At 37.4% G+C, this 25,680-nt stretch overlaps 2 protein-coding genes across 5 annotated transcripts in view; one reads left to right on the top strand and one right to left on the bottom strand.

Annotated features, from left to right (window-relative positions):
* Nucleotides 1–25,680, top strand: part of LOC131579589 (dipeptidyl peptidase 4-like) — a 48,274-nt gene that overhangs the window by 18,366 nt on the left and 4,228 nt on the right. Inside the window, exons 12-26 of one of the 3 annotated variants that reach the window (XM_058839770.1) lie at nt 30–74; nt 3,028–3,132; nt 3,234–3,301; nt 3,493–3,546; nt 4,008–4,132; nt 5,079–5,126; nt 5,616–5,714; nt 7,688–7,757; nt 9,324–9,518; nt 10,383–10,437; nt 12,284–12,383; nt 13,887–13,951; nt 18,976–19,048; nt 19,292–19,365; nt 20,997–21,372. In XM_058839770.1, the coding sequence (XP_058695753.1) occupies nt 30–74; nt 3,028–3,132; nt 3,234–3,301; nt 3,493–3,546; nt 4,008–4,132; nt 5,079–5,126; nt 5,616–5,714; nt 7,688–7,757; nt 9,324–9,518; nt 10,383–10,437; nt 12,284–12,383; nt 13,887–13,951; nt 18,976–19,048; nt 19,292–19,365; nt 20,997–20,999 (1,179 nt within the window). In that variant the 3' untranslated portion in view covers nt 21,000–21,372. Of the gene's footprint in view, nt 1–29; nt 75–3,027; nt 3,133–3,233; nt 3,302–3,492; nt 3,547–4,007; nt 4,133–5,078; nt 5,127–5,615; nt 5,715–7,687; nt 7,758–9,323; nt 9,519–10,382; nt 10,438–12,283; nt 12,384–13,886; nt 13,952–18,975; nt 19,049–19,291; nt 19,366–20,196; nt 21,373–25,680 lie in introns of those variants that run through there. The other 2 variants (XM_058839769.1, XM_058839768.1) reach the window with 2 other exon arrangements.
* SLC4A10 (solute carrier family 4 member 10) overlaps nt 23,349–25,680 on the bottom strand; it is a 114,009-nt gene continuing 111,677 nt past the window's right edge. For both annotated transcript variants that reach the window (XM_058839766.1, XM_058839767.1), the window contains exon 25: nt 23,349–25,656. In XM_058839766.1, the coding sequence (XP_058695749.1) occupies nt 25,590–25,656 (67 nt within the window). In that variant the 3' untranslated portion in view covers nt 23,349–25,589. The remainder of the gene's footprint in view (nt 25,657–25,680) is intronic.

The following is a 25,680-nucleotide window of genomic DNA, read 5'->3' as shown; positions in this document are numbered from 1 at the left end:
GTGGGATTGTTTGTTTTTCTCGTTCTTAGGGAAAACAACTTACTGAAGAAAGTACAACTGGCTGGATTGGCAGAGTGAGTGTTCAATTTCTAAAACTACTACATGCTGAATTCTGATAATTGTAAAAATTTTATTTGAGCCTGTTGCATTTTGCAGTGTCTCTCGAGTGTAGGTCCAATCTTCTCACTTGCTGTGTTTTACATGTGCAGGAAAAAATTATCTCAAACATCACCCCATGCCTGGGGTTTACTTCTTTGTGGGTAATGGGTTCTGAACTCCCAGCCTGGGCTGACAGTGCAGTATGGCTGGAGCTGTAATCATGCCCTCTGTGACCTGTGCATCTTGTTGACAGGACAAGAGGTAATGGCTTTAAATTGAAAGATTAAATTCAGATTAGGTGTTAGAAAGAAATTCTTCACTGTGAGGGTGGTGAAGCACTGGAGCAGGTTGCCCAGAGAACTGTGGATACCCCATCCTTGTGAGTGTTCTAGACCAAGTTGGAGGGGGCTTTGAGCACCCTGGTCTAGTAGAAGGTGTCTCTGCCCATGGCAGGGGAGTTGGAATGAGATGAATTTCAAGGTCACTTCCAACCCACACCATTCCACAATTCTGTGATTTTATGTTCAGCTTACCAAAAGCATAGCGCCCTTTCCAGTGCCCTTTCTACTTCTGACCTGCTGCTTTTGTAGCAGTAGGCAGGGGAGAAATGCAGGAGCCTAGATTCAGAATTCCCTTTGTTTGGGGGAGTTGCCAGCTCTGCTGGTTTACCTGCTTTCTAGTCTTCCTGCTACCTCCAGAAAGATCTAGGGAATAAAACGTATTAAAAAGTGTGTTCTGTAGCCTGTGAATCATACTGGAATAAAGGCATAGAGGACAAAAGTAATTTTTAGTGTATCAGGTTGCAACAAACCATTCCAGGTTTTAATTGAGGCTACTTATTTATTTTTCCCCCACATGAAATATCCACTAAAGAGAAGTGGGGACAAAATGCATGTAACTGGCCAGATTAAAATTTTCATGCACTTCTGCCAAACCAGCCACTACTGTCTGGATGATGCTTTCCAAGCTGCCTCTCAGTCCTTTTGTACATGGTAGAGAGTAGGCACCTAATGAACTACACAGAAGATCTGGGGGAAGTGAAGCAGAGATGCAAAAGTTCAGATTTGGAGGGAGAAATGAGTTTCAGAGCTTTTGATGAGAACACAGAGTACACTTTCCACTCCCGCATTTTCCACACACTGATTATGCTTTAGTCACTAATTCACTTTTGAAGTCAAAAATGAAAGTTTAAAGAAATGCAAAGAGGGAGGCAACAGCAGGGATGAAATCATCCGCAGTATGAAGATGAGAGATCAACCCACCTGCTGTCAAATTTGATATGGAAAGGAAGGCCTTAACGCTGACACATTTTGCTTCTCTGCAGCAAAGGCTTCACAATTAGACAATGTGATGATCAAGCTGCAGACTTTGTAAACAGTTGTGCAAAATGAGAGGGCAAAATGCAAGTCTGTGCCACTAAACTAGGTTGTTGGTTTTTTGTTTCTTTTAAAGAGACAACCCACTTCTTAGGAGCTGTTGGAAGAAATGATAATCTCATTGCACGATTCTTGGATTTCAGAAATAGAGAGTAGGGAGAATTAAAGAGGGGATAGGATGGGTATATTTATTCCTTTTTTTTAATTATTTTCACCCTCTTAGGGATGATATAATGATATTTGACTGATAAGGAATATTTTTATACATTTGCAAGATGTATATATGGACATACATATGTATTGAAAAATTTGAGTAAAGTACCTATGTGTGTAGAATACAGACATATAGTCCTCTCTTTGTTTCTATAATTTTTTTAAAATGTTTTTTTTTTGGGAAGAGGGCTTTTTAGGTTTTTTGTTGGTGGTTTTGGTTTGGGTTTTTTTTGTTTTGTTTTTCTTTAATAGAGATGAAATTATGTTTAAACAAAGAATGCTCAGAAAAGCCTGCATTGCTGTATAAGGCTTCCAGGTCATCAGCTGTTAGAGCTTGCCAGTAGAGTTAAAGGAAAGTCACACTTTGAAAAATAAGGGAAAAGCTAGCAAATAATTTGCCAGGTTACTTTTTGCAAAAATATTGCTTGGGAGCAAGGAGAGGTTATTTGGAGCACATGGTTAGAAAGACTTAATTTCTGTCATTCCTTTCTGAATGACCGGAGGCAAATCCCTTCAGCTTTGTTTCACCATTTCAAGATGGGTATAACATCTCGGAGGCAGTTACATTGTGTCAGTTGCCTAATTAGCATTTAGATCCTTTGGGCATTTATCACAGAAATAAGTTTTATTTCATTCAGCTCAATTTCATTCCTCTCTTTTTTTCTACCATATGTAGCACATTCAAATGGCAGTCAAAGAAATTGATTCATTTCTATCGCTCTCAATTGATAAATGGATAATTCCTTCATGAACATATTATTCCAGTTTGAGTTCTCTGTCATTCTGTAATCACCTACTTACTAGAAAAATTTCCTCTTGGAAAGCAGCTTGTGTTTTTTTGAGTAGAGCAGGACATTTTTTTGCTGTTAAGCTAAAATAGAAATTGAGTTCAGAGAATTTGTTCACAAATATGTGTGTTAAAATGGGAAATTCAAGAAAAACACGAATTTGCAAAGTTTACATTTTTATAGGTTACAGCTGCATTGGATGGAATAAAACAGTGCCTTTTCAAGTAGATGCACATAGTGTTTCCTAAAATTGTAGAAAACTAAAAAAGTACTTCAATGGGAGGGATGGGGGGTGTGGGTCACTGCTGGGACTAATACTCAGGAAATTCTGCTGCTTAAGGAGCAGGAAAATATTTCAAGTGTGTTTATTTTAAGAGTGATGGCTACAGGTTTTACCTGCGAAGTCAGAAGGCAAAAATGTTTGCAGTACATTCATTGATGCCTTCTTGTAAGCATTGAGACTTCTGGTTAGAGATATTAAAACCTAAATTTATCGCTTTGGATCTGGAGTTTTGTTTTTTGCTTTAATAGACATCTCTCTTATGTTCAAGTTTCAGCCATCTGTCCCTCACTTTGCACCCGACAATGCTTCCTACTACAAAGTCTTCAGCGACACAGCAGGTTACAAGCACATCCATTACATAAATGACTCACAGGTGAGGAATATTGTCTAGGACAGTCACTGCTGGCTTGTGTTTCCCTGGTGATCAAGGAGTTTCATATTCTCCTTTTTGCCCTGCCTTTTCCCCTGCTCCAGGTTCCAATACCTGTTACTTCAGGAAAATGGGAAGTAATCAGCATAGAGGCTGTAACCAATAAATTTTTGTAAGTATCTGTAAATAAGGTACCTCTTCCTATCATAAGGGCTGGTAACAAGGATCTAAGAAAGCATGGAGAGAGAACAGGGAGAAGGTGTCCTTTAACTTATTAAAAATCTGGTTTAAACATGTCAGATAAAATTTTTAAATATTACATTGTAAATATTTTACTAAAACAAATATGTTTTGCTTTTATAGATACTACATCAGTAATGAAAACCAAGAAATGCCAGGAGGAAGAAACCTTTATAAGTAAGAAATGCTTTTTTCTGCAATATGAGTAAAATTGTTTTTAATGAAAAAGAGAAACATTAAGAAAAAAGATTGAAAACTTAAAGATTCAGATGTTCAGCCTAGTGTGGGGTCTTCTTTAGGATATTTAATGAAAATTGGTGTAAGAGTATAAACTGCAAAAAAAACCTGAAATATTTTTCTATAAGTTCACTTAATAAAGGGAAATTGTAAAAAGAAACAGCCTATCCTCAAGCAAAAAACCCTAAAAATAACCCTCATGCTTTTTTTCCCTATTACTATAATTTCAGTATTAATTGAACTCAAAAGTTGAAAGTCTATTTTCTCTAGTTTTTGAATCTAGTTTCTATCACTTCCAAATTTTAACATTTTTCATTCGGCCATCTTATTTAAAAAGCATATACTGGTTTAGCATAGTTTAAAAAAAATTATCTCTGAGATGAAGCTCATTTACTTTGCAGAGTGCTCTTGGAAAGCAGTCCAAAAATTACTAAATGTGTTAGCTGTAATCTGGATCAAGAAAGATGCCAGTATTATTCTGTGTCCTTCAGCAAAGACACACAGTATTATCAGCTAAATTGTCTCGGTGAGTATATCCCAAACTAATTGACATAAACATGACTCACTGATTAGTTGGGTGGTGAAGTTCACTTCGTCAGGATCTTGATATGTACTGTGTAACAATGATATGTGTTGATAACATTGGATAAATGTACTGGCAGTGGGAAAACATACTGCCTCCTAGGCTCAAAAGCACCTTGACAAAAATTACTAGGATAAAACTTGTTAGTTCTATCTGTCAGTGGACCTGAAAGAGCTGCAAAACACTCCTGTCCACTGTGCATCTCCTCGATGAGCATGGGGAGCTCTGCCTGCAGAAGGAATTTGGAGGCTCTGGAAGTGTGACAAGCAACAGACTGGGTAAAGTGCTTTATATATGAAAATAAAATTAAGATAGTGCTGGTCAAGACAAAATCCAATTAATGTAATCATAAGGTAAGTACAGTGAGACTGTAGTCTGTCTCTGACCTGTAAGTGCTCCTGCTAGATAGTACAAGGGTTAAACTAATCAGAGGGTGGGAAAAATAAAACCGTCTCCAAAATTACTTAAAATTGAAATGCATGCTGTTTTTTTGATATTCCAAGATCCTTCTTAATCCATGGGCTAGAAGGACAGACAGCAGACAGGGAATGTTTTGTCAGATTATAAAATGGTTGAAGACAACTGCTGTGGTCCCTGTGACAAGGCTTCCTGATGGCCACACCATTGTCCACAACCAAGGCACAGGCTTTGCTAGAGTGGAAATTCTGTTCTCCAGTGCCTCACAGTCACGTGGTTAATCTCTGAGACAGTCTGAACATTTTGTGGATCCTGTGGCTTGAATCTGGGACCTGCTAACCTAAAATTTAGCTTGAGCAGACTGGAGGGAAACAAGTTGTGAGCTTTTATGATTCACCCGTTTCCAATTACTTTACAAGGGTTGTGTTTCAAGGCAGCATGCAAACATGAGGGTTTTGTGCCCTGTTAACAGGTCCTGGCCTGCCCATATCTACTCTGCACAGAAGCACTGATGATGAAGGTATGGGATTGTCTTTAATTTATATTGAGCCAGAAAATTACACTGTAAATTTATTCTAATTGTCTTCTCACCGCATGGTATAACAATAAAAATGTCAGTTATAAAGGGTAAATTTAATTTCAAATAATTAACAAAATAATAAATTATATAGCTTGACATATGTTCATTCAGAGTTTATTTAACATTATTTTACACCGGGCTAGAAAATAGTAAGTAGTGTATGACTTATTTACTGAATAGTTTCTATGTTTATCTGAAATGGTAGATAAAAAATTCTGAAGTTTTAAAAAAAACAGGGAAAAAAGAACTGAAGGGAAATTGTATTGTAAACAATTGTATTGAATCTAAGAGGAAAAACAAAAACTACAGTAAATTAAAACTGCAATGTAAATCGCCATTATCTCAGGTTTAATATTTAAAGTGATTCATAATTAAAGGGAAGTGCATTTGAAAAAATGTGTTGTCTTTGAATCTTACTCTGTTATTTAGTCCTCAGATACTTGGAAAATAACAATGAACTGGAAAATTCATTGAAAGATATTCAGATGCCTTCAAAAAAATTTGGCACCCTTAGTATAAGTGGATACAGTAAGTTCAAAAATGTCTTTTACCTTTCCCCTCCCCCTGCACTTTTCACCAAATGATTCAAGGTCTTCTGCTGAGGAGCATGACAGGACAGATGGGTGTAATGGGAATTCTTGCAGTTATTCAGAACTTAGAGGCAAGATTACATTTTTTTTGGACATTTCCAAATATTCTTGGTTATTTTCTGAAATCCCATAATGTTCTTATCTAAAATGTGCTTTTTCCATAGTGTGATATCTTTATGTCTTCTTGATGAAGTGGCATAACTCCTTTTTCCTTTATAATAAACTGGAAACCAGAAGTCTCTAACAATGCATTAAATAAATAAGAGGAATGAGGGTTGGGGCACAAATTCTTTAACATATTTAAATTAAAATTACATTTTAATTCGAGTAGGTCTTTCTGATTTACAGGTGCGAGTCCCCTTGGTTTGTGTTTGTAAGTTAGGAGAGTGGAGAATTCAGTTACTATGAAAAAGCAGAGTCTAAATAAAAAAATCGTGGGAAAACATTTAAGCAACATTTCAACACTATCACCTTTGACTTTGTGTGGAGGATTGAATAGATTTGGATTGAATAGTCATTCTTGAAAGCACATTCATGGTCTGACACTGCATAAACCTTGATACAGACCAGAACAAAATGCTAGAAAATGAACTGTTAATGCTCTGCAAGTGGTGCCCCTCAGAATTTGGGTAGAGAAATGTTCTTGGTGTGCTCTTAGGCTGAGCAACATCAGAGAGCCCAGCAATGGTACCTGTCTAAACTGTTCTTGCTCCAGCCTTTGCTACTAGCTTTCTTCTTCATGACAAACTTCCTCCTGTCAAAATGAGCAAATATTCTTAATGGAATTCCATTTTACAAACTGTATTGAGTTAGGTCAGCCCTTGCTAACTGTTCTTTTTGATGCCTCCCTTCTTTCACTGTTACCTTATTTATACAATAACTCTCTTTATCTTTGTGTTTTCTGTCTTTTATTTCTGTCACATTTTTACTAGGCCTAAAGATGAAATCTTCCAGGCAAGATGGAGATTTAAAGATGTTCTTCATGCTAGCAGTTGTATATTCATATTTTTTTTTATTCCTCTTTGTTCTTACTACTTCATGTCTTCAGGGTAAAAGCTTTTGGGTAAGGGGAATCCATTTTTAATACCAAAAACAGGAGAAGCAAATCCATTTATGTAGTCCTAATTAGAGCTTTCAAGTCTGCTCACACATACATGTAGGTTATTAGAGAAGAAATCCACCTGTGTAACTATAGAGTATGCAAAAGTTAAAATCAGTATTTTAATGCGCTCAGTTTAGATTGTTTATGTTTCAGTTTTGTGATGCCTTGCATATTTATATCTGGGCAAATTTCTGCAAGATTTGCACTCTGACTATTACTGCTCTGACTGCAGTGCAGTCCGTCAGCATTGCAACATCACTTCTCTTCAAATCCATGAGTGAACAATTGAGCCATTCAGTTTGCAAAACTCACAGGGTGTGCCTTTAAAATATTCAGCTCACTGCCAACTTGGGTAGGACGAATAACATGAATGGAACTGGAATCAATATTGCTTCAAAAATAATAGATACTTGGCTATGTTTCTGGGATGCTTTACAAACTGTCAAGCAAAGTCTATCTGGCAGGTTGAAAATAATATAAAATTTCTTTCCTCTGCTGGGAGAGAAATTTTATTTTTGAGCCTGTGTTAGATTTACCACTGTAGAAACACAACAAGTTTCACATGTAAGTTTAGAATAACGTCATGAGACAGCATGCTGAGTCCCCAGATTCTACTAATTTAACTGTAAAACGTTTTTAAAAATAACTAGATTAGCTAGGAATTTCTACCTGTATATATTAGGACAGTTCAGGTGAAACTTCTCTTTAATTTTTAGGGGGTGGCTCAAATGTGCTCTTATATGAATTGTAATGCATGTCAAGTAATTTCACTGGAGAGCTGACCTAAGTCAAACTCTTTTCACTTTTAGACCTGTGGTATCAAATGATTCTGCCTCCCCATTTTGATTCATCAAAGAAGTACCCTCTGCTCCTTGATGTGTAAGTTTTCAGTCACGTGGCAGTGTTGTGTTAATAATCACTTTCATCTACTTCAAATGTTCTTAATAAGGAAACACAAACCTGGCATGTTTTCTAATTACTTCTTGAAGTAGTTTTAAGATGGAATGAAAAATCCCAGTTTGTGGTGGATTCCTGTGCCCTAAGATGATGTAATGCTTAATGAGCACATGCTCTGGCGGTGGCACCGAGGCAGATATGCTCTATGGGATTTAACAGCCAGGATGTTCGTGTTAGCTTACCTCCTCCTCTGCTCGTGATGTTCCTTAGGGGAGTAATCTTTGATGAGATCACATTCCAGAATGAAACCTTGAACAAGTCTTGTGTTCTAAAGCTGAAGTAGTGTGTGTGACATTGCATTTTTTCTGTGATATTTGACTGTCAGTCAGTGTTGACAAATGTCATCCTGTGGTCAGGATTGCATTTGCTGTGGTTTTTTTCATGAATACAAGCCCATGAGCATGTGCTGATTGTTCTGGTATTCCTCAGGCACTTCTGTTCATCCTGGTATGTTTTCTTCTAATTGTGAATTACTGAATTTTAGCCATGTATTAATATAAAAATGTTAAGTTATTCCTTTTTTACAAAAAGGTGATTCTGTAAGGAAACTGGCTGTTAGCTGTTAGATACATCTTTATATAATGCAATTAGGTAGCACTTTTTCATGTGCCTATTGAATATTTTAATGAGCAGCCAGTGCTCTTGGCTTCTTAGGACTTGATTTGGTTATTATACTATTTTTTTTTTACTTACCCGGACCTTTGTCAGGATCACCTCTGGTTCACAGTGCTCTTAATATCAGAAATAACTTTGGAAGTATAGGGATCCATAGCCTGATTTAAATTCCCAGGAGTTTTTTCTGTGCTTTTAAAACTGATAAGAGTGGGCTATAGAGCCATAGGAGCCATTCTTATATTTCTTACTTTCTTGAACAGTGGCTAGAGAAATCACTGTACACAAGGCACTTAGAGTATGATTTCATAGTGACCAAGTGCTTCTGAAATATTTTTAAGTAAAAAGTTAAAATTCTAATTTTCCTTCTTTGTCTCAGCCTGTATAAGAAACAGTTCAGACTGATGAGACACTGAAAATGCAGAAAATGGTATTTTTTGTTTTTCCAGTTGAAGGCTACTTATTGATTTCAGACTTAAACGGATAAATAATGGGTGAATGGAACAGAAATAGTTAGAGAATATCACTTTGAAACTCAGGTGACTAGATATGCCAAAACAAAAGAAAACTTGGCTTGGATTTCTGATAAGCTGCTTAAAGTCAAAATAATGAAGGTTTCTTTTTAGAACAGAAAGGAAAATGAAAAAAACAAAATCCAGTCTGCTTTCTTGATTAACAGCTGAAGTTTTAAAAAAGCATATTGCTTTTAGTGGCACCTTGGAGTCAGTCAGTGATGCTTTTCTTGTTTCCTCAGTTTAATTTGAAAGTTTATCCTGTTTTAGAGGCCAAAATTGTCAGCAATAATTATATTTCAAACACTTGATGTGAGAATATGTGAAGAGTAAATGCCTGCATTTTGTGACGTTTTCCCCCTAGGTATGCAGGACCTTGTAGTCAGAAAGTAGACAAAGTCTTCCGGATCAGCTGGGCGACTTACCTGGCAAGCACGGAGCAGATCATCGTGGCCAGCTTCGACGGCAGGGGCAGCGGCTACCAAGGGGATGAAATTATGCATGCAATAAACCGAAGGCTGGGAACATATGAAGTGGAAGATCAGATAGCAGCAGCCAGGTGAGATACAGGGAAAGGTCAACACCTGTTCCTTCTTTTACGTGCTTAGTGTGTAGCGGGGTGGGGGGAAAAAGTGAAGGTTTCAAATCATCATCTTGAAAATATTGGCAAAAAATAACTACATTCTGCTTAATTTTGTACATTGAAGTGTGTCATTTATAGACCAGCCATCATTTTGTGCTTAAAAAGAGAAGAGAGTTAATGCTGTAATACCAATCAACCATATCTCTGATTTTGTGGAGATGATTTTATAGAGATGGTATGTGTCATATATAGTAGAAGAACATGCTACCAAGGAACTTGGAGATGGACATTTTACTTCAAGGTTTTTGCAAGTTTGTTTTTGCAGAATTATGATACTCAGCTTTTAAATCATTGTTCATGTTTTTCAGTTGGTTTATGTGTGTTGAACCTCACTGAAACAAACAATTCCAGTATGGTCCCTCAGAACTGCAATGAAGGGATCTTACAGGGTTTTCTATGTGGGATTTTAAAATATTAAGTAGTTTAAACGAATAGAATTTCACAATCTTTCGATTTATTTTTTTTTTAATGGTGCCTGTATTTACATGTGCTGATCTGTTCCTTACTGCTGCAATTTGATTTTTGTGCACTCTAACCTAATATAATACAAATGTCAGTGTGGGTTGAGGGGCTTCCGAGTGTTATATGCACAGATGTTTTTCTAAATTTCCTAAAGACATGCCTGAATTGTTGTGTGTTTTCATATGGTGTCACTATGATGAAGTGAGAAATGCTTATTTGTACAGTAGAAAGAGGCAGACTTGATAGGAAATAGTCACATCTGTAGAATGGCAGATATTTGCAGTCCATTAACTGTTTAATTATTCTGTTTGCTTTCAGAAAATTCTCTGAAATGAGCTTTGTTGATAAGAACAGAATAGCTATTTGGGGTTGGGTAAGTACTCAAATAATTTTGGCAGGAATACTATTTAATTTTAACAACTATTTGTTGTGCTGCCATGTGTGAGATCCTGTAGTGCTTCACGTGAGGCACCTCTGCGGTCATGGCACAATCCAGTGCTTGAACTGATGAAGTTCATCTTAAAAGTGTGCTTCTACATTGCCTTTTGCAATCATTCAGGAGCCTTTGTAAGAGAAATTTGGTCTACTAGAGGGACTAACACAAATTTAAACAGATGCTGCCAAGTTCCTGTGTACAGTATGAACCTATACTAAAGAAAAAAAAAAAATCCAAGCAGATATTCACCAGTATTTCTTCAGCTGGATGACTGATTTTCATAAAAAGGTGTGAAATTACACTCGAGCCAGCTGTGTGGGATGGTTATCCTGGTATTTGCAACCAGGGGCCAGATTTCTCTGACTTGATGCATCCTTAAAACCTGGCACAGTAGATGGAAATATTTAATAGTTTAAGAGCATATACATACCCACTCAGCTGCAAAACTAAGTGTGTACATAGTGTTAGTGATTCCAGTGCTGAATTAAATTGTTAACTGAAATTTGGGCACTGCAGGTGACAGGCACCAGTGAATAAATTGCTTGATGGCAATATGGTGCCTTTAATGGCTTTCCACTTGGGGGTAAATATCTCTGTTATATGAAGTCACATGTAATGGTATTAACTGTAGTGAAAGGAAAATTCTTTCTGCAGAAATTGATGACTTGATGCAGTCCCATCTTAAGTCTTTATGACCCTCAGGATCAAGAGCATTCCTCTTTATAGCTGTGTTGGAATTATGCATCCTGGATACTCAATTTGTGGGCAAACAGATTTTCTTTTTCTCTTGGGTTTTCAGATTGTCAGCCTCTCATTGTCAGCCTGTCACTATGTACATGGATTTTGTTTGCCATAGAGTCAGCAGTAATATCTTTACTGTGGCCAGGTTAGGCATTTATACAGCGTTTAATTACAAGGTGCATGCATTACTTTGCTGATCTCATTGGAAGGACCTAGGAATTTAATTTGGACCAAACATTTAAGGGCTTTGAAAAAAGATGCCATTCCCTTTGCCCGTAATCTGGTTTTAAGACAGGAATGAGATCCAAAATATCTCTTGTTTTTGAATGTAGGTGGGCACATTTTCATAAATAACCCATTCAAATTCTTGTGAGGGCAGTTGTTTGGGCGGTCGGTGGCAGCATTTAGGTGTCTTGCTGCCTGGATGCTCAAGTGTGTCAGATATTTATTCAGCTGTGTATCAGGCTAGACTGTGAGTAAATTTTCTGTGCGTAGCAAGGAGTGTGTTGTTGCACAGTTCCTCCCACAGGCTCAGCAGATCCTTCGCTCCCCAGTCAGAGTCTTGCTCCTGACACTTTGGGGGAGAGTTAGGGAGCAAGCTACCATAGGCCTGCTCCAAGGGAGATGTAAATTTTTGGATGCCCTGTTGCAACTACTCATCAGACACACTGTGGGCCAGAGCTCTGCTTCCACCCACTCCCGCAGCACGGGAAGGGACACAGCGGTTCAGCAGTGTCTTGTTTCCTGTCTTTTGCTGCTGCCTGCAGTGCTACCAAACACAGTCATCCTCAGCTGAGTCACAGTTCAGCAGCGTTTGCGCCCTTCTTCCCCATCAAGTTCTCACTCATCAGCGCCACAGCTGCCATGCGCTGTTTGGTGCCTGTTTCCCCGACTGAGCAGGCTGGCTGAGATCTGACCCAAATTCAGAATGGAGTTCATTAATATGAAAAACGCTGAGCCTATAAATGCCTGATGAACTGTGTAGCAGATGGGCCCCATCCTTTCCCTTCCGACTAAAATAACAGCAATGTTTTCTTCTCAGTCTTATGGGGGATATGTGACCTCCATGGTGCTTGGCTCTGGAAGCGGCGTGTTCAAGTGTGGAATAGCGGTTGCCCCCGTGTCACGCTGGCAATATTATGGTATGTGAGGGCTCCCTCGTTACAAGGATTCCCATATGTCTTCCAGTGCACACGCTGCAAAGTGTGGATTCGTAGAGCAGAACTTTTGATTATCTACTAGATGCCACGTAAATTCCACTTGGTCTGTTTTTATGAACTCGCGACCACTGCATTTTGGAATTAAACCAATTCGCTAAATATTATTTCCCATTTTAAAAAGTCAGAGCCATAACTTCAGGTACTCTCTTTAAGCATTAATGAAGGCCGTTGTACTATTGGTAGTACTGCTGTAATGTGTCTGTCTTTGCTTTGAAACCAGCACTGTGTGTCAGAAATCCATCTCAATTAAACTCTTGTGTCTTCAAAATGAAACTTCATTTATAAGAATGAACTGTGAGGATTAACTTTGAACTTGAATTGTAATTTACTCCCTCAAAGTAACAGAATAGGATTTGAATTGCCTTAGGTTGGCTGGTCAGGGTTATTTTTTAGCATGTAAAATTTGGATTTTATAAACCTCATTCATCTTGAGAATAGCTTGATGTGAGAAAAACCTGATCAAGTGGACAAGTCTCTACATGCTTCAAGCCTTTAGAGCATGAGACTAGAAATACAGTTATAGGGGCCCTTCTCCCAGTATTTAATTTACATAATTTTAAAAAATATGTGAAGTTATAAATAGGTGCTGATACAATCTGAACACATTTTAACATTTTTCTCATTTTTATTTGTCCAGAAACATTCAAGAGAAAGCTTTCCCTGGCAAACTTCTGCTAAATAAGGCATAATTTATCATTCTGCAACTAGCACAGAGGCTGTATAACAGCTAATTCAGCAGATCAGATCATACCAGGCAGTAGCAGTAGTCTTTTGGGGACATAGCAACGTCTTCATAATGTTTTCAACATGAGTATTACAGTATAACAGGAAATTTTTTTTTAACAATCAAGATCACTAAAATTCCACTTTTAGCTAGTTAAATGAAGGATTATGGAGGCATACAGGTTCAGCATAAAAAACCTCTAGTGCAACAACTCTGATGAAAAGTCAAATGGACATTAGGATGTGGCAACAGAGCATTAATTTGTATGGTTTAAAGCAGCAAATGGTAAAATGGCAAAAAATATGTAGAAAATTTTTAATTTTTTTTCAGCCAAACTGAATCCTAATATACTACTATATTTTCATAATATAGATTTTTGGTAGTAAATATTTAGATAAATAAGATTTTTTTTTTTCAGATGCTAGATATTTACTGCAACATTTTCAGTAATTCTTTTAGGATTAGTGAAAGAATAACAATAAGGAAAGACTGACACATAGTACTATATTAATATTCAGCATTCAGGTGTCCATGGCAACAAGATTAAATATTCTGAATAACGATGGTTACCTACACCCCTCATTGTGGAAAACCTGATTTCCAGTATGCATTGTTACTGCTTGTATCGATGGGTAAACTTGATGGTAGACAGACTGAAAATTAAGTAGCAGATTCTAATTTGGGGATTTTTTTAATTTCAGATTCAATATACACAGAGCGATACATGGGCCTTCCTACAGCAAATGATAATCTGAAGAACTATAATGTAAGAAAGAAATCACTTTATTTCATTTTTTGGTGTGTTGTTTCATTTCTAAACTGCTGTATTGTTCTTTAAACAGCTTACTTGTTTCCCTGTGGGAAGAAATAAGTTTGTTTCTTCTTTCCTACTAGAACTGTTGCATTGTGCTGTTAGAGGCTGTAGTTTCTTGTGTTTGGGTTTGCACAAGGCAGCTTCTTCTTGGTGAATGGTGTGGAGTTTCTGTTGTTTATTTGGTGTGTTGGTGTTCTGGAGTTTGGGTTTTTTTTACATTTAGTTCCATTTGATCACTTTGTAGACTGTAAAACAATCTGTAAAAACTTTTCTTTTAACCACCAAGAAGCAAATTTGTTTTGAAATTTGTATGTTTGTGGGCAAAGTCTGCTTTATCTTAAACATTTTTCACAAAAACAAATGTACTCCCATTCTCTATAAAATGTAATTTTTTTAAATGGATATTGTGTGAACTTCCCTGCTTTAGAAATTCACAAGTTTTTTCCAGGGAAAGCAAAATCTCCTCAATAGCAGAGCACTTTGACAGATAGGCAAGTCTGTCTGTACTGTGAACGTATCGAATTGCAGACCAACTGAGAGCCAGCAGTGTCAGGACTGAAATGTTGGCCTGATGTCCATAAACACAGGGTCCAAAGTTTGTTCTAATATGACCAGTGTTTGTACAGAAGTGAGGGAATTTCCATGTGTCCTACTGAAAGCAAATTACACGTATATTGCTCATCCTTGTTGCAGCATGATTAATCAATTGATTTGCTCTTCCATGTGCCAGACAACTTTTGTTGCCTCAGGGGCTTTTTGAAGTCACAGGTAGCTGGGCATAAGGCAGAACAGCCAAACTTTCTGTGATATTTTGTTAAACTTCAGGCCTAGGTGAAAATACAATGGATATGAGAGAACTGTGAGGAATCTGAGGGGTACTTTGTGGCCTGGTTATTGGAATGTTTCACAGAAGAGTCCAGCCGTGGTGAGCCAAACACTGATGTTAGAGGAGGAGACAGAGCATTCTCTGTGTTTGGGTTGGGAAGCAGGGTAGAAGACAGTTTAGCACTGGTTGTGCACATTAAAAAAGTGTCATGGGAAAAAAAGAGTGGAGGTTGTTGGATTGATTTAAAAATATGAGAAAACATAGAAGTACATATATATGTACTGAAACATGTGGTTTGACACATATTTACAGTACTCTAGTGATGTCAACTGCTATATGAGACGTTCTGGTCAAGCCTGGGAACAATGGTAGTGACTGCTGGACAGCTTGCTGCTGTGTCTGTGTCTCCCTCTTTGAACCACTGAGCTACTGGGCCCAGCAGGCACTGACCAGCAGCCTGCAGCCGCCTGCCTGCCTTTTCCCAAATGCCTTTCTTTAAGGCAATGGGAAGAGTAGGAGGTCTGTGAGGTAGCAGTGTAAATACAAGTTACTGTCGCTGTGCAGAACGAACGTTAACGCTCTGGGTGCACAAAGTCACTCACCAGCTTCACGGCACAGATGGCAACAGAGGACTGTTTAATCCTTTCAAGCCAGGAGTCGGATTTTCTTGGCATGGTATCCATTGCTGGCAATGGCCACGTTGAAACTGCCAGTACCAAAGAGCTAAAGGTTTCAAATGTGTTACTCAGAGGACTAATTGGGGAGAATGGTGGCTAGATGGAGGAGGAGTAATTGCCTAGATCAGATTGTCACACTTCGCTGCTGCTCCTAGAGAAAGGAAAATGCATCTTAAATCCTCATTTGTTGTTAAAAGCTTCAAATAATATAGTAGTTGGACTTCACTTTTAACCTGGAGGGTGGGGTAGCTTGAGAAGTGAGTTTGTTGTTTTTCATGCAGCCTCAGTGAAAGCGTTATGGGATTTTGTTATTGCTGAAGACCTTTACTGACTTCAGCCCAGTATGTTCCTGGCTTACAGCCCCTTTGTTCCATGTCCCAGTTCCAATAGCCAGCCTCCTGGCCCCTTGACACTGACGAGAGCTGTTTGCTGAAATGAATGTTTTTTGAGGTGAATGCAGAATCTGTACTGAAAGCTAGTACATACAGCTGAAGCTGTTTAAGCTTGCACTGCTAACTCTGTGCTGTCAGGTTTGTGTGCTGCATCATATATTCTCTCTCCTGCTGCATTGCTATAAAGCTGGTGTGAAAAGTTGCATAAACTGTAGTATGCACCCTGATTTAAAAGAAATGAGATGGTGTGCACACCTGTTTAGAGAAGATGAACACTGCTAGGCACATTGGTAACATGGAGAGTATTATTAATGACTGAATGTATAGATTCAAGAAATTACTTGAGATAAGAGGGATACATCCTACCTTTCTATTACTGTGACATGAGGTTTTACAGTTATTGAAGGCAGAGAATCTGAGATGTTAAATATTGTCAGGATTAAAATCTGAGGGAGGACTCACACTCCTAAGTGGGCTAATTAGGTATGTTCAGTGTCTTTTAAGGTAGTTGTAAACTATTAAAAATCAGAGCTTTGTAAAAGAGAGGAGCAAACATGGGTGGTGCTCCTGATACAATCCTAGGCTGAGTGGCGGCCTGGAAGAAGCATCCCTCATGCAAAAGACTTGAGACTGAATCAGGGCAGAACTCTAGAGGTCAGACACAGTAGCCATGTAAAGCATACCAAAGAGACTGTTCAACTTGTGAGAACATTATTTTGCAGTTCACTCTGAATTTGATATGCTTTTGGCAAGTGTTTGAAACAGTCATAGATTTGGCAATCTTTTTCTAGCAGATTTGAAATGTTCAGTCCTTAAGAACTGCTGCATCATTAGGTTATGCAAAACAGGGTACAATTTTGTAAATATGCCATCTTGTACTGATTTGACATTTGTTCTATTATCTGAGAATATGCTAAAGGGAGAGAGACCTTCAGTTTCAGCCAAACCTTAACTTGTTTGTGGAGTGCTGATAAAATGTTGACTGCTGTGTGATCTTTAGAAAAGCCAGTTACACTCAGCAGGGCCTAATTCTCAGTACTTGTGTACATTACCTTTTCAGAGCCTTTGTCCCAGCAGTATAACTATAAAATGGAAGTGGTAACTAAAGTTGTACTTTTTTGCTGTCCACTTAAGGTTTATTCAGCTGCTGTTGCTTTGTTGTCTAATTGTGCCTAACTTGAGAGTGCTCCCTATCTTGCAGCCTCCTTTAAGGACACGAAGGTACTGTGTCCTTAAAGCATGTTTTAAGGAAGGGACTCTTTGTGCTGAGTGTGAGTACAGCAAGTGAAGTATCACCAGTGATAAAAAAGCAGAGAAGGTATCTCATATGCTTCTTCTCTCTGAAGTATTTTTACAAATAATTTTATTTTATTTAATGCCTGAAGAGGAAAAATAATGACATCCTCTTTCTAAAACTGCTTTTGCCAAGTCAAGTTCTCAGAAGTGTAGCTTAAATCAGGGTTCACTCACAGAAGGTTTACTTAAAACAGCATTGGTTTTCTGGAAGAAAGCATAGCAAGGTGATCTATCAAGTTTCCCTCTGCATGTGAGAAAAACTATTTACTCAAAGGATATTGGTTGGTTTGGAGTTGGGTTTTTGTTGTTGTTACTGTGTTTTTTTTGTCTTTAATCTCACTGGGCCGTTTCTTTCCCATTTGTTCTTTTGGTCAGCTGGTTTGCCAGTATTCCTCAGTGCATCAAAGTTCCCTCTCCGTATTTTGGCACTCGCACCTAAATGTTCTTACTCCATGATACCAAATCATCTAAATGGAAAGTGTCATGCTTCCACTGTTGGTGGATTTCCATATACTGGATTTCTGGTGCTCTCTAGCCTTTCACTGTCAAAAGAGTTGCAGTGTTACAGACTGGAGGGTGGGGGTATTTGGCCCTCTCTGCTGAACTTGATTTTCAGATTTCATTGAATACATACAAAGAACTCATTTCATGTATGGAAGGGTTCTGGTACACTATTCTGCCATGACAAAAGGAATTTAATATATGTTACTTGCTTTAAAGATATATGAGTGTACGAGACATAAGGAAATTAGAACACTTCTGTGTCTTGGCTGTATGATGTATTTGACTTTTCTGGGGTACAAAATGCAAATCCTTGTGCAAGGATACAGCCTTGTACTTGTACAAAATGGGGAAGAAAAGAAAAAGCCAAACATCAAATTCTTCCGTTTATAATTTTTAGTGTTGTTTTTCTTGCCAGATTAACTGGTTGTTTTATCAAGCCTAAAATGTCTTGTCCCTGTTGTTCCTCTGCTCATGGCAGAGCACCATCCTATTCACTTTCCTTGCCCAAATTAAAAATCTTATCTGCCGTCCTTAGTGTCTTCATTCTTTAGTCAGTGTAGCAAGTCAGGTGGGCTAGATTGTTCTAGGGAATATGTTGTTACTATATTTTAAATTTCCTGAATAATCGTAGTTGCTGATTATTTTGTCTTTTCATCACTGTATTGTGTTTCCATTTCCAAAATGTATCTTGACTTCTATTTAGATATTTGGTCTAGTGATTTTTGTTGAGGCATTTCTCTTTCATATTTGGAGAGCACATTTTTCTAAACTTCTCATTACCCAATTTTACTGGAGCCTGAGGCAGTTTTAGCTCTGGTGCCTTACCTGCAAGTGAACCTTGTAGTGGGGAAGATAACGTGTGTAGCCTCTGCAAGAGCTGCTCCTTGCTCTCACAGGGTGCACTGTTGCCATGGCAACATTTTTTTTAACTTGTCTGCAGTCACACACGAAACCTATGGCACACGGTGTGCTGGCGGCTACCAGCACGCTGGCCATGCACCGAACGTGTGCCTCGCTCCACAGCTGTTCCCCTCTGCAGCTCCTGTTCCTTCACAGCCTTAACCGGGTACCCCTTGCAGGGGTGTGGGATGGTTTGAGTGTGAGCACCCAGCCCCTGGCTGTGTGACCGCGTCCAGTGGCAGTTCAGAGGGAGGTAAGCAGGGCTGTGCTTGGTTTTAGCTGAAGGACCCCAGACTGTGTCAACACGATTCAAAGTCAATTGGTATCAAGTCACATCCTAATAAATAGCACCTTTTTTCATTTTTTTTCCTTTAATTTCAGAGTTCAACGGTAATGGCCAGAGCTGAAAAATTCAAGGAAGTTGAGTATCTCCTTATTCATGGAACAGCAGATGGTGAGTTGCAGTTAATTAGACATTTTAGTATTACAGACAGGTTCGCAATTCTACTACTGACAAAACAAAAGCATGAAGGGGCAAGGCTGTTACATTTGCGTCAATAAAATAATACTGCTTTTTGCAACTAATCTGTATTTCAGTCAGCAGTGCTGGGGAGTCTAATGTGTTCATTGCTTTGATTTTCCCCCAGAGTATTACAGAAGCAGTTTTTGTTTACCTTTTTCCTCTTCCACTTTTCAGATAATGTTCACTTTCAGCAAGCAGCACAGATTTCCAAAGCTCTTGTTGATGCTGAAGTGGATTTTCAGGCAATGGTATGGTTCTGTTTTGTTTATCATTATATAAATAAGAATAATAACGTAAGTTCCCTGTGGTAAGGTATAAATTCATTGCCTTCTTAAATGAAACTTGATATAGTTGCATTTCATATCCATTAACTGAAATGTGAACATAAAGCACGTGTTTTATTTCTGCACAAGAAAAACTGTACAGCAAGACCATCTCATACTTGACCCTTTTGACCTAATCTTTCATTTTCTTAAACTTTTGGTGTTCTCAAACAGCCAGTCCCAACCTTTGCATATACTCAAGTGCAATGAATAGTGTCTTACAGATAGGATAAAAGGAAAGGTTGGCTTCAGCAAAACCCCAGATAACCTGTCCATCACGTCTGGTGTTAATTGAACTTGTAAGACAAGCAGTTATTTGCCCTTTCTTATGTTGTGCATGGAAATTCTCAGACCAAGGTGCAAGCTCTCCTTTCCCACATTCCCTCAGCCTTTGAGGAGCAGTGCTAAAATGGTTGATGTATAAAAGAGGACCAAGTGCATGGTTTTCCTTCAGCCATACTCGAAGGACATACAGAGGGAGAGGTCAGGCACCCCTTGTGACTGAACAGCTGAGTCTACCCTCCATGTGGACAAGCCACATGTTGTTTTTACACCTTCAGCATAAAAACAGAGCTTGTCCCACATGCAAAGAAGGGGCATAGCAGCTTCCTAGCCCATCATGTCTTTGCCTCCATGCTGAAAGCCTCATGCTAGGATCATTTTAAATAGCTGCACTGGTTTTTATGTCTGTCATTCTGATTTATATCATTCAGATGTAGCTGCAACTAACATGCTCTGTATTTCTCTTTCACACAGTGGTACACTGACAAGGACCATTCCATCTCTGGTCGAGCACATAAGCATATTTATACCCATATGAGCCACTTCATAAAGCAGTGTTTCTCACTGCCCTAGCACCAGCATCTTGCTTGTTAGTGATGGTACTTCTCCAGAAAACTCTCAAGATAATGTACTCCGAGCCAGTATAAATCAAGATGAGATAAGAGTCAGCTCTTGGGATACCAGTGTACACCACGAAATGCTAATCTTTATAATGATTCCTGTTGCCAAGCAACTATTGCATTTTTATTGATTGTGTTTAATCAGGTCTTAACATCACCAGAATGATGTTGCAGACTTCTAGGAAGCATGATAGTTGCTTGAGTAATTACCTTTTGATATTTCAGCCTAAAAGAGAAAACAATCCAATTTCTATATCAAGATAAAGAATGATAAAGATGACACATGGCAATCAGTTGCAGAATAAAACTAAAATAAAAAAAAAATCAAAAATGAAATGAACCCTGAGGTAATTTCTGTGGAAATAATGAAGAAACATCTTTGCAGAAATTTGTAAGGTTTGCTTGATAATTATTATTTTAGAATCAGTATCAGGAATACTGCAATGTTAATATGTGCAGAATGGAAACACTCCATACTGCAGTTCCTGAAGCGTATTTTCTCTGCTACCTCTTGTATTACGGTTGCAGAACTCTTGCAAGGAAAGCATGTAACCAGCTTTCACCAAAGATTTTGAGTGATACCTAATCAAACCACTGGCACTGAATTTCTTTGTGTGCTATCATATAGCACTGTGATTTTTGCTTATTTTATAGTAAAAATGGTGGCTACTCTGGGAATCTGCACTGAAACATCTCCTCTGGGAACTCGACAAGACCCCCATTTTTTTAATGGAGTTGCTCATGTACTGATGAATAGGAACTGGTTCTTACACTAAAACATATAACATTACAATGCAAACTAGCAGTCACTTAAAGCAAGGGCTGGACTGTCACTCTCCTTTGAACATGCTCTGGCAAAAGTGCTTTTCTTACAGCCTACCAATAAACATCTGGTTTCTTTACAGCACTCCAGGCAGGCTTCTCCATCTAATCTGAAGATTAGTTTTCTCAATTTCACATAGAAAAAATGCAATCCACTTGTACTAAAAATTGTACTGCTTTAAAATAATAAAGATATTAATTTATGAAAGGAGTTGTAGTCTGCATCATTGAATATGTTGCTTCAGAAGATGATTTTTTATTCCCTATTAATTTTGAGGATGACTTACAGTGAAATTTCTGATTTTGTGTAATGGTATCATGTAATGGAGTGTGACATGATTATCTAACACTTAGCTTCTTGATATTACATGCCAGCATCTGATTATGTCTGTATTGTGGGTTATTAGTGACATTAGGTGTGAATGTAAAAGTACTCATGCAGACAGATAAAGCGTGGGGAAGAATGTTAAGACACTTTGTGCAGCTTGTCCTTAAATAAGAAAGCCTCAAATAGAAAATCAGATTTTGTTTTCACAAACTAACAATTCTATTACTCACAAAATAAGATGTGTGGTTTTGTTCTGCTTGTTGGCATTTTTTTGAAACACACTAGAGCTGGGTTTTACAAATACCATCTTGGGTTCAGTAGTGGCTCTACAGTAGAGGGGCACCAGTTAAAGTTCTACAGGATTGCAAGCTGTCAGTCATCTCCAAGAGGTTATATCATCACATCTCTCATTCTATTGACTCAAGACAAAAAGACCTAAATCAGTATCAAGTGGATTCCAGCAATATAGACAGGTTATAAAAAAATATTATCATTATGGTGTGGCTTGTATATGCAAGGGCAAATAGGATTTATTTTAATGTTATCACTCACACTGTCATAAAGACCAAAAAAAGTGTTTCCGTAATCCAAAAAACTACTTTCAGCAGGGTCTCATTAGATAAGTGCAAAAAGTAGTATAATCAGAGAAACATTTAAAAAAATAAGTGAAACTAGAAATTATCCGTTCTTTCATTAAGATGTAACTCTTTGCATCTGACATATCTTAACGATCATAGCATCTTACTGGGAAACTCTTCTGTGCTCTCAATACATCATCCCCTTTTAACTATTTTATCTGTGAGGCATAGCACAATGCAATGCTAATTTTTTTTATTTTTTTTTTGTCTGGAAAGCACCCTCTTAAGATACACTGCTAATAGACAATAATACAACTTTTAAAACAAATTGCTAGAGTAAGTGTCCTAGTTAACATCAACTTGGTGTCTAATTTTTCACTCTGGTAGAACTCCCTCAGCTCCAAAAATAATGCAGGCAATAGAGCTACCTCAGGGAACTGACAACTTGTTTGAGCTGCATGAGTGCAGGTAAACAAATAAAACTGAGGTCACAGAACATCTAGTTCATTTCATTAAAGTTCAAAGCTAGAAATCACTTGTGCCTGAATTACTGCAACATACTAGTTAGTTACACATCTACCAATTACCTTTTTTCTGTGTACTTTTTTTACTATGTGAAATGGATGTTTAATTTTGTTGTACAATACACTTTGTGTTGTTTAATTTTGTTGTACGATACACTTTGTGTAAAATCCTAACAGAAGCAGCTGAAGCTTGAGGCGTCACTGTTACCACTCTTAGGCTGAGAGACTTCTAGTTTTTGGTTTAATAATCAGTGAAGAAGCTCAAAAGGAATTTAGTAAGATGGAATCAATACTGTACGTAGTACTGCAATTTGTGGCTTTAAAGTTTTGCAGTAGCAGAAATATAAGGTTTTGAGAAGAGCAGTAGCATTTTAAATTGTATGACCTTACCTATTGATCTCTAAAAAGATCCATCTACTCCTGCTTGGTCCACACCATCTTGAAGGGGGTTCAACTCAGGAGTAGAAAATTGGAGCTTCATTCCCATTCTCTTCCTGGAGCAGTGAGCTCCGAGCTGTCCCCAGTGTCACACTTACTGTTAAGGTCAGACCCCGGACATCACCACCACCTCCACCCAGGGAGCCAACACTCACAGCCTTGCACGTTTCCATGAGATTCCACTTGAAAAGGGAGCCATGCTGGGCTCTACCACTCATTAATTTGTGAAGCACATTCAGGTCAGGTAGACATTTCAAATATCGCATGATATTGCAAACCTCTTCTGAGTTTTGCAGTATAAAAATAAAATTGAAAATTAGTTAGGATAAATATTTATTTTCACATAACATATCTTAATTGTGAAAAACACAATAGTCTATTCACATGTACACATAAACTTTTGTAATAAATTACATCCAAGAAATTAAGTAATTTTGACCAGGAATATGAAATTAGAAGTAAATATAGCACTACATCTGCTTTATATTGTGTTTGATTTCAGAATGTTAAGATTAACATTGGAAAAGCACTTAAATTCACGCAAAACCAGAGTGTTTTAAAATAAAACCACTCTGAAATACTGAACAGAAATACAGAATGCCATTGAATACACTGATTTCTTAATATTCTAAGAGTTGGTCAAGTGAAGCTAATACATTTTGATTGTATACATTATCTGTAACAAAATCAGCAACATGTTAAAACACCATCAGGCTGCTTTCAGGACAAACCAGTATTGAGCTTCTATACTAACCTTAAAACAATTGGAATCTTACAATTTATCATCAAGTACACAAAACAAAGCATTTAACCTTAATGCATCAGCATTTTTTTCCTAAATTTACATATACAAACATTGAATTAGATGTGAATCCTTCTGCGTGTCCATTAGATTTTTTTTTCTCCATAAAAATGGCTTTTAATGGGCTTTGATAATGCTAAGGTAAATTTAGAACAGTGACCCTATTAAGTTTGCAGCAAAATGCAATTATTTATGGCTAAAGTATTAAAACATACACACTCACATACACAAAAACATTGGAATACTTTAAATGTGCTGAATGGGAAAATTTGGTCACAAGTTGAATAGAAAATTAGCTTATTTGGGGAAGCTGGGGAATGTTAGAGCCCTATGAATGAGTTCTTACGAAGATTGCAAGACTACAATTCTTATTTTGAGGATTGAAAGTTACAGCATAATAGAGTTAGCTTTCATCTTAATACTTTAAAAATTTATCTTAAAAAATTTAAAAATCAGTGAATTCCAAATAACATGATAAAACTTTAGCTCCACATTCCTATTCACTCAATACCTAACCTCGCAGTCCTTTACACAAAAGAACAGCTTGAAGGATCGGGCAGTAACAAAATCCATTACGAAAAATGTAATAGCCTTAAAGCGACATTTTACGTTGCAAGGTTGTTTTTATCTCTTAATCAATATGTACTTGATGGAATAATAAAGAGCTGTAACAAAACAACAGCAGGATATCCATTTAAGTATTATACACAATCTCTGAAATGAAGAGGTTTACAGTTGTTAGTGGAGAGAAGACAATATAAATACGCCCTTTATGTGGCCAAATTTTAGGCAATAAAGAGGAAGATCATTGGGCAGGTGATAAAACTGCATGTGGGGTATAGTTTTTATCTACAAAATTTTCCCTATTATAAAATAATGGATTGATTAATGACAATATGCATTTGTTTGGCCTATCATGGCAACATTCATACAATACAAGAGAAGATACCTTAATCACAAATCGCATTTTAAGAAATACCGTACCTATGTTTCACATCAAAGGATGTGGTGGTGTTCTTTAGCTAAGGTGAGAAAATGTTTTAATATATATAATTTTATATATATATATATATATTTATATATATTTAGGACTATGTTCCAGTTACATACAAATTTTAATATTAAATACACTGTATTAAATCAAGGAAAACTTCACAAATACAGAACCTGACCCTGCAATTCACATTGCAAAATAAGTAATCCATGACTTCAAAAGGACAGATTAAGGAGGAAAGAATTATCCTTGTTAGTTTATTCACAGGGTCAGATCAGTTGTTATTTTATAAACTTCTTAATGTTTGCTTGCCAGTTTGGGTCTCCTGAAATCATTTACTAGTTAGGTGATTTAAAAAAAAAAAATGGAACAAGGGTTTTCAAGTTCATCCTGAATCAAGATTATTAAGTATTCTGAATCAAGATTATTAAGTATTCTCACACAGAAAAAGTAGCAAAATACAGTACAAACCTATTAACAGGAAAGTTGAATTTGAAAGAAAATTTGCTTATTACATTTCTGATAACGACTACTGATAAATGGCCAAGATCAGCAACGAACACAAAGATTTTTTGCATTGGCTACTGCAGACATTTACATTGATACTAGACAAGGTAGACAAGGTGGAATGAGACAAGTATTGCACTACATTACCTGTGCTAGTTTGAGATGAAAGACAAAAGTTACAAGGTAAATAATTTATATTTAGTGGTTGTGGCACTCCTTTAATTTGTTTGTAAAAAAATTACTTGAAGAGCAAGTCATAGACAAGTCTCCCGGTCAACACCTTTCCCTGAGTCAGCTTTCTTCTCTTTTCTGATTTCAGCACTAGGAAACGAAAGGGAAAACAAA

This window comes from Poecile atricapillus, chromosome 5 (genome assembly GCF_030490865.1).
Source record: "Poecile atricapillus isolate bPoeAtr1 chromosome 5, bPoeAtr1.hap1, whole genome shotgun sequence".
NCBI lineage: Eukaryota > Metazoa > Chordata > Aves > Passeriformes > Paridae > Poecile > Poecile atricapillus.
The sequence above is the reverse complement of the archived record's forward strand: the minus strand, read 5'-3'. Positions and strand labels throughout refer to the sequence as shown.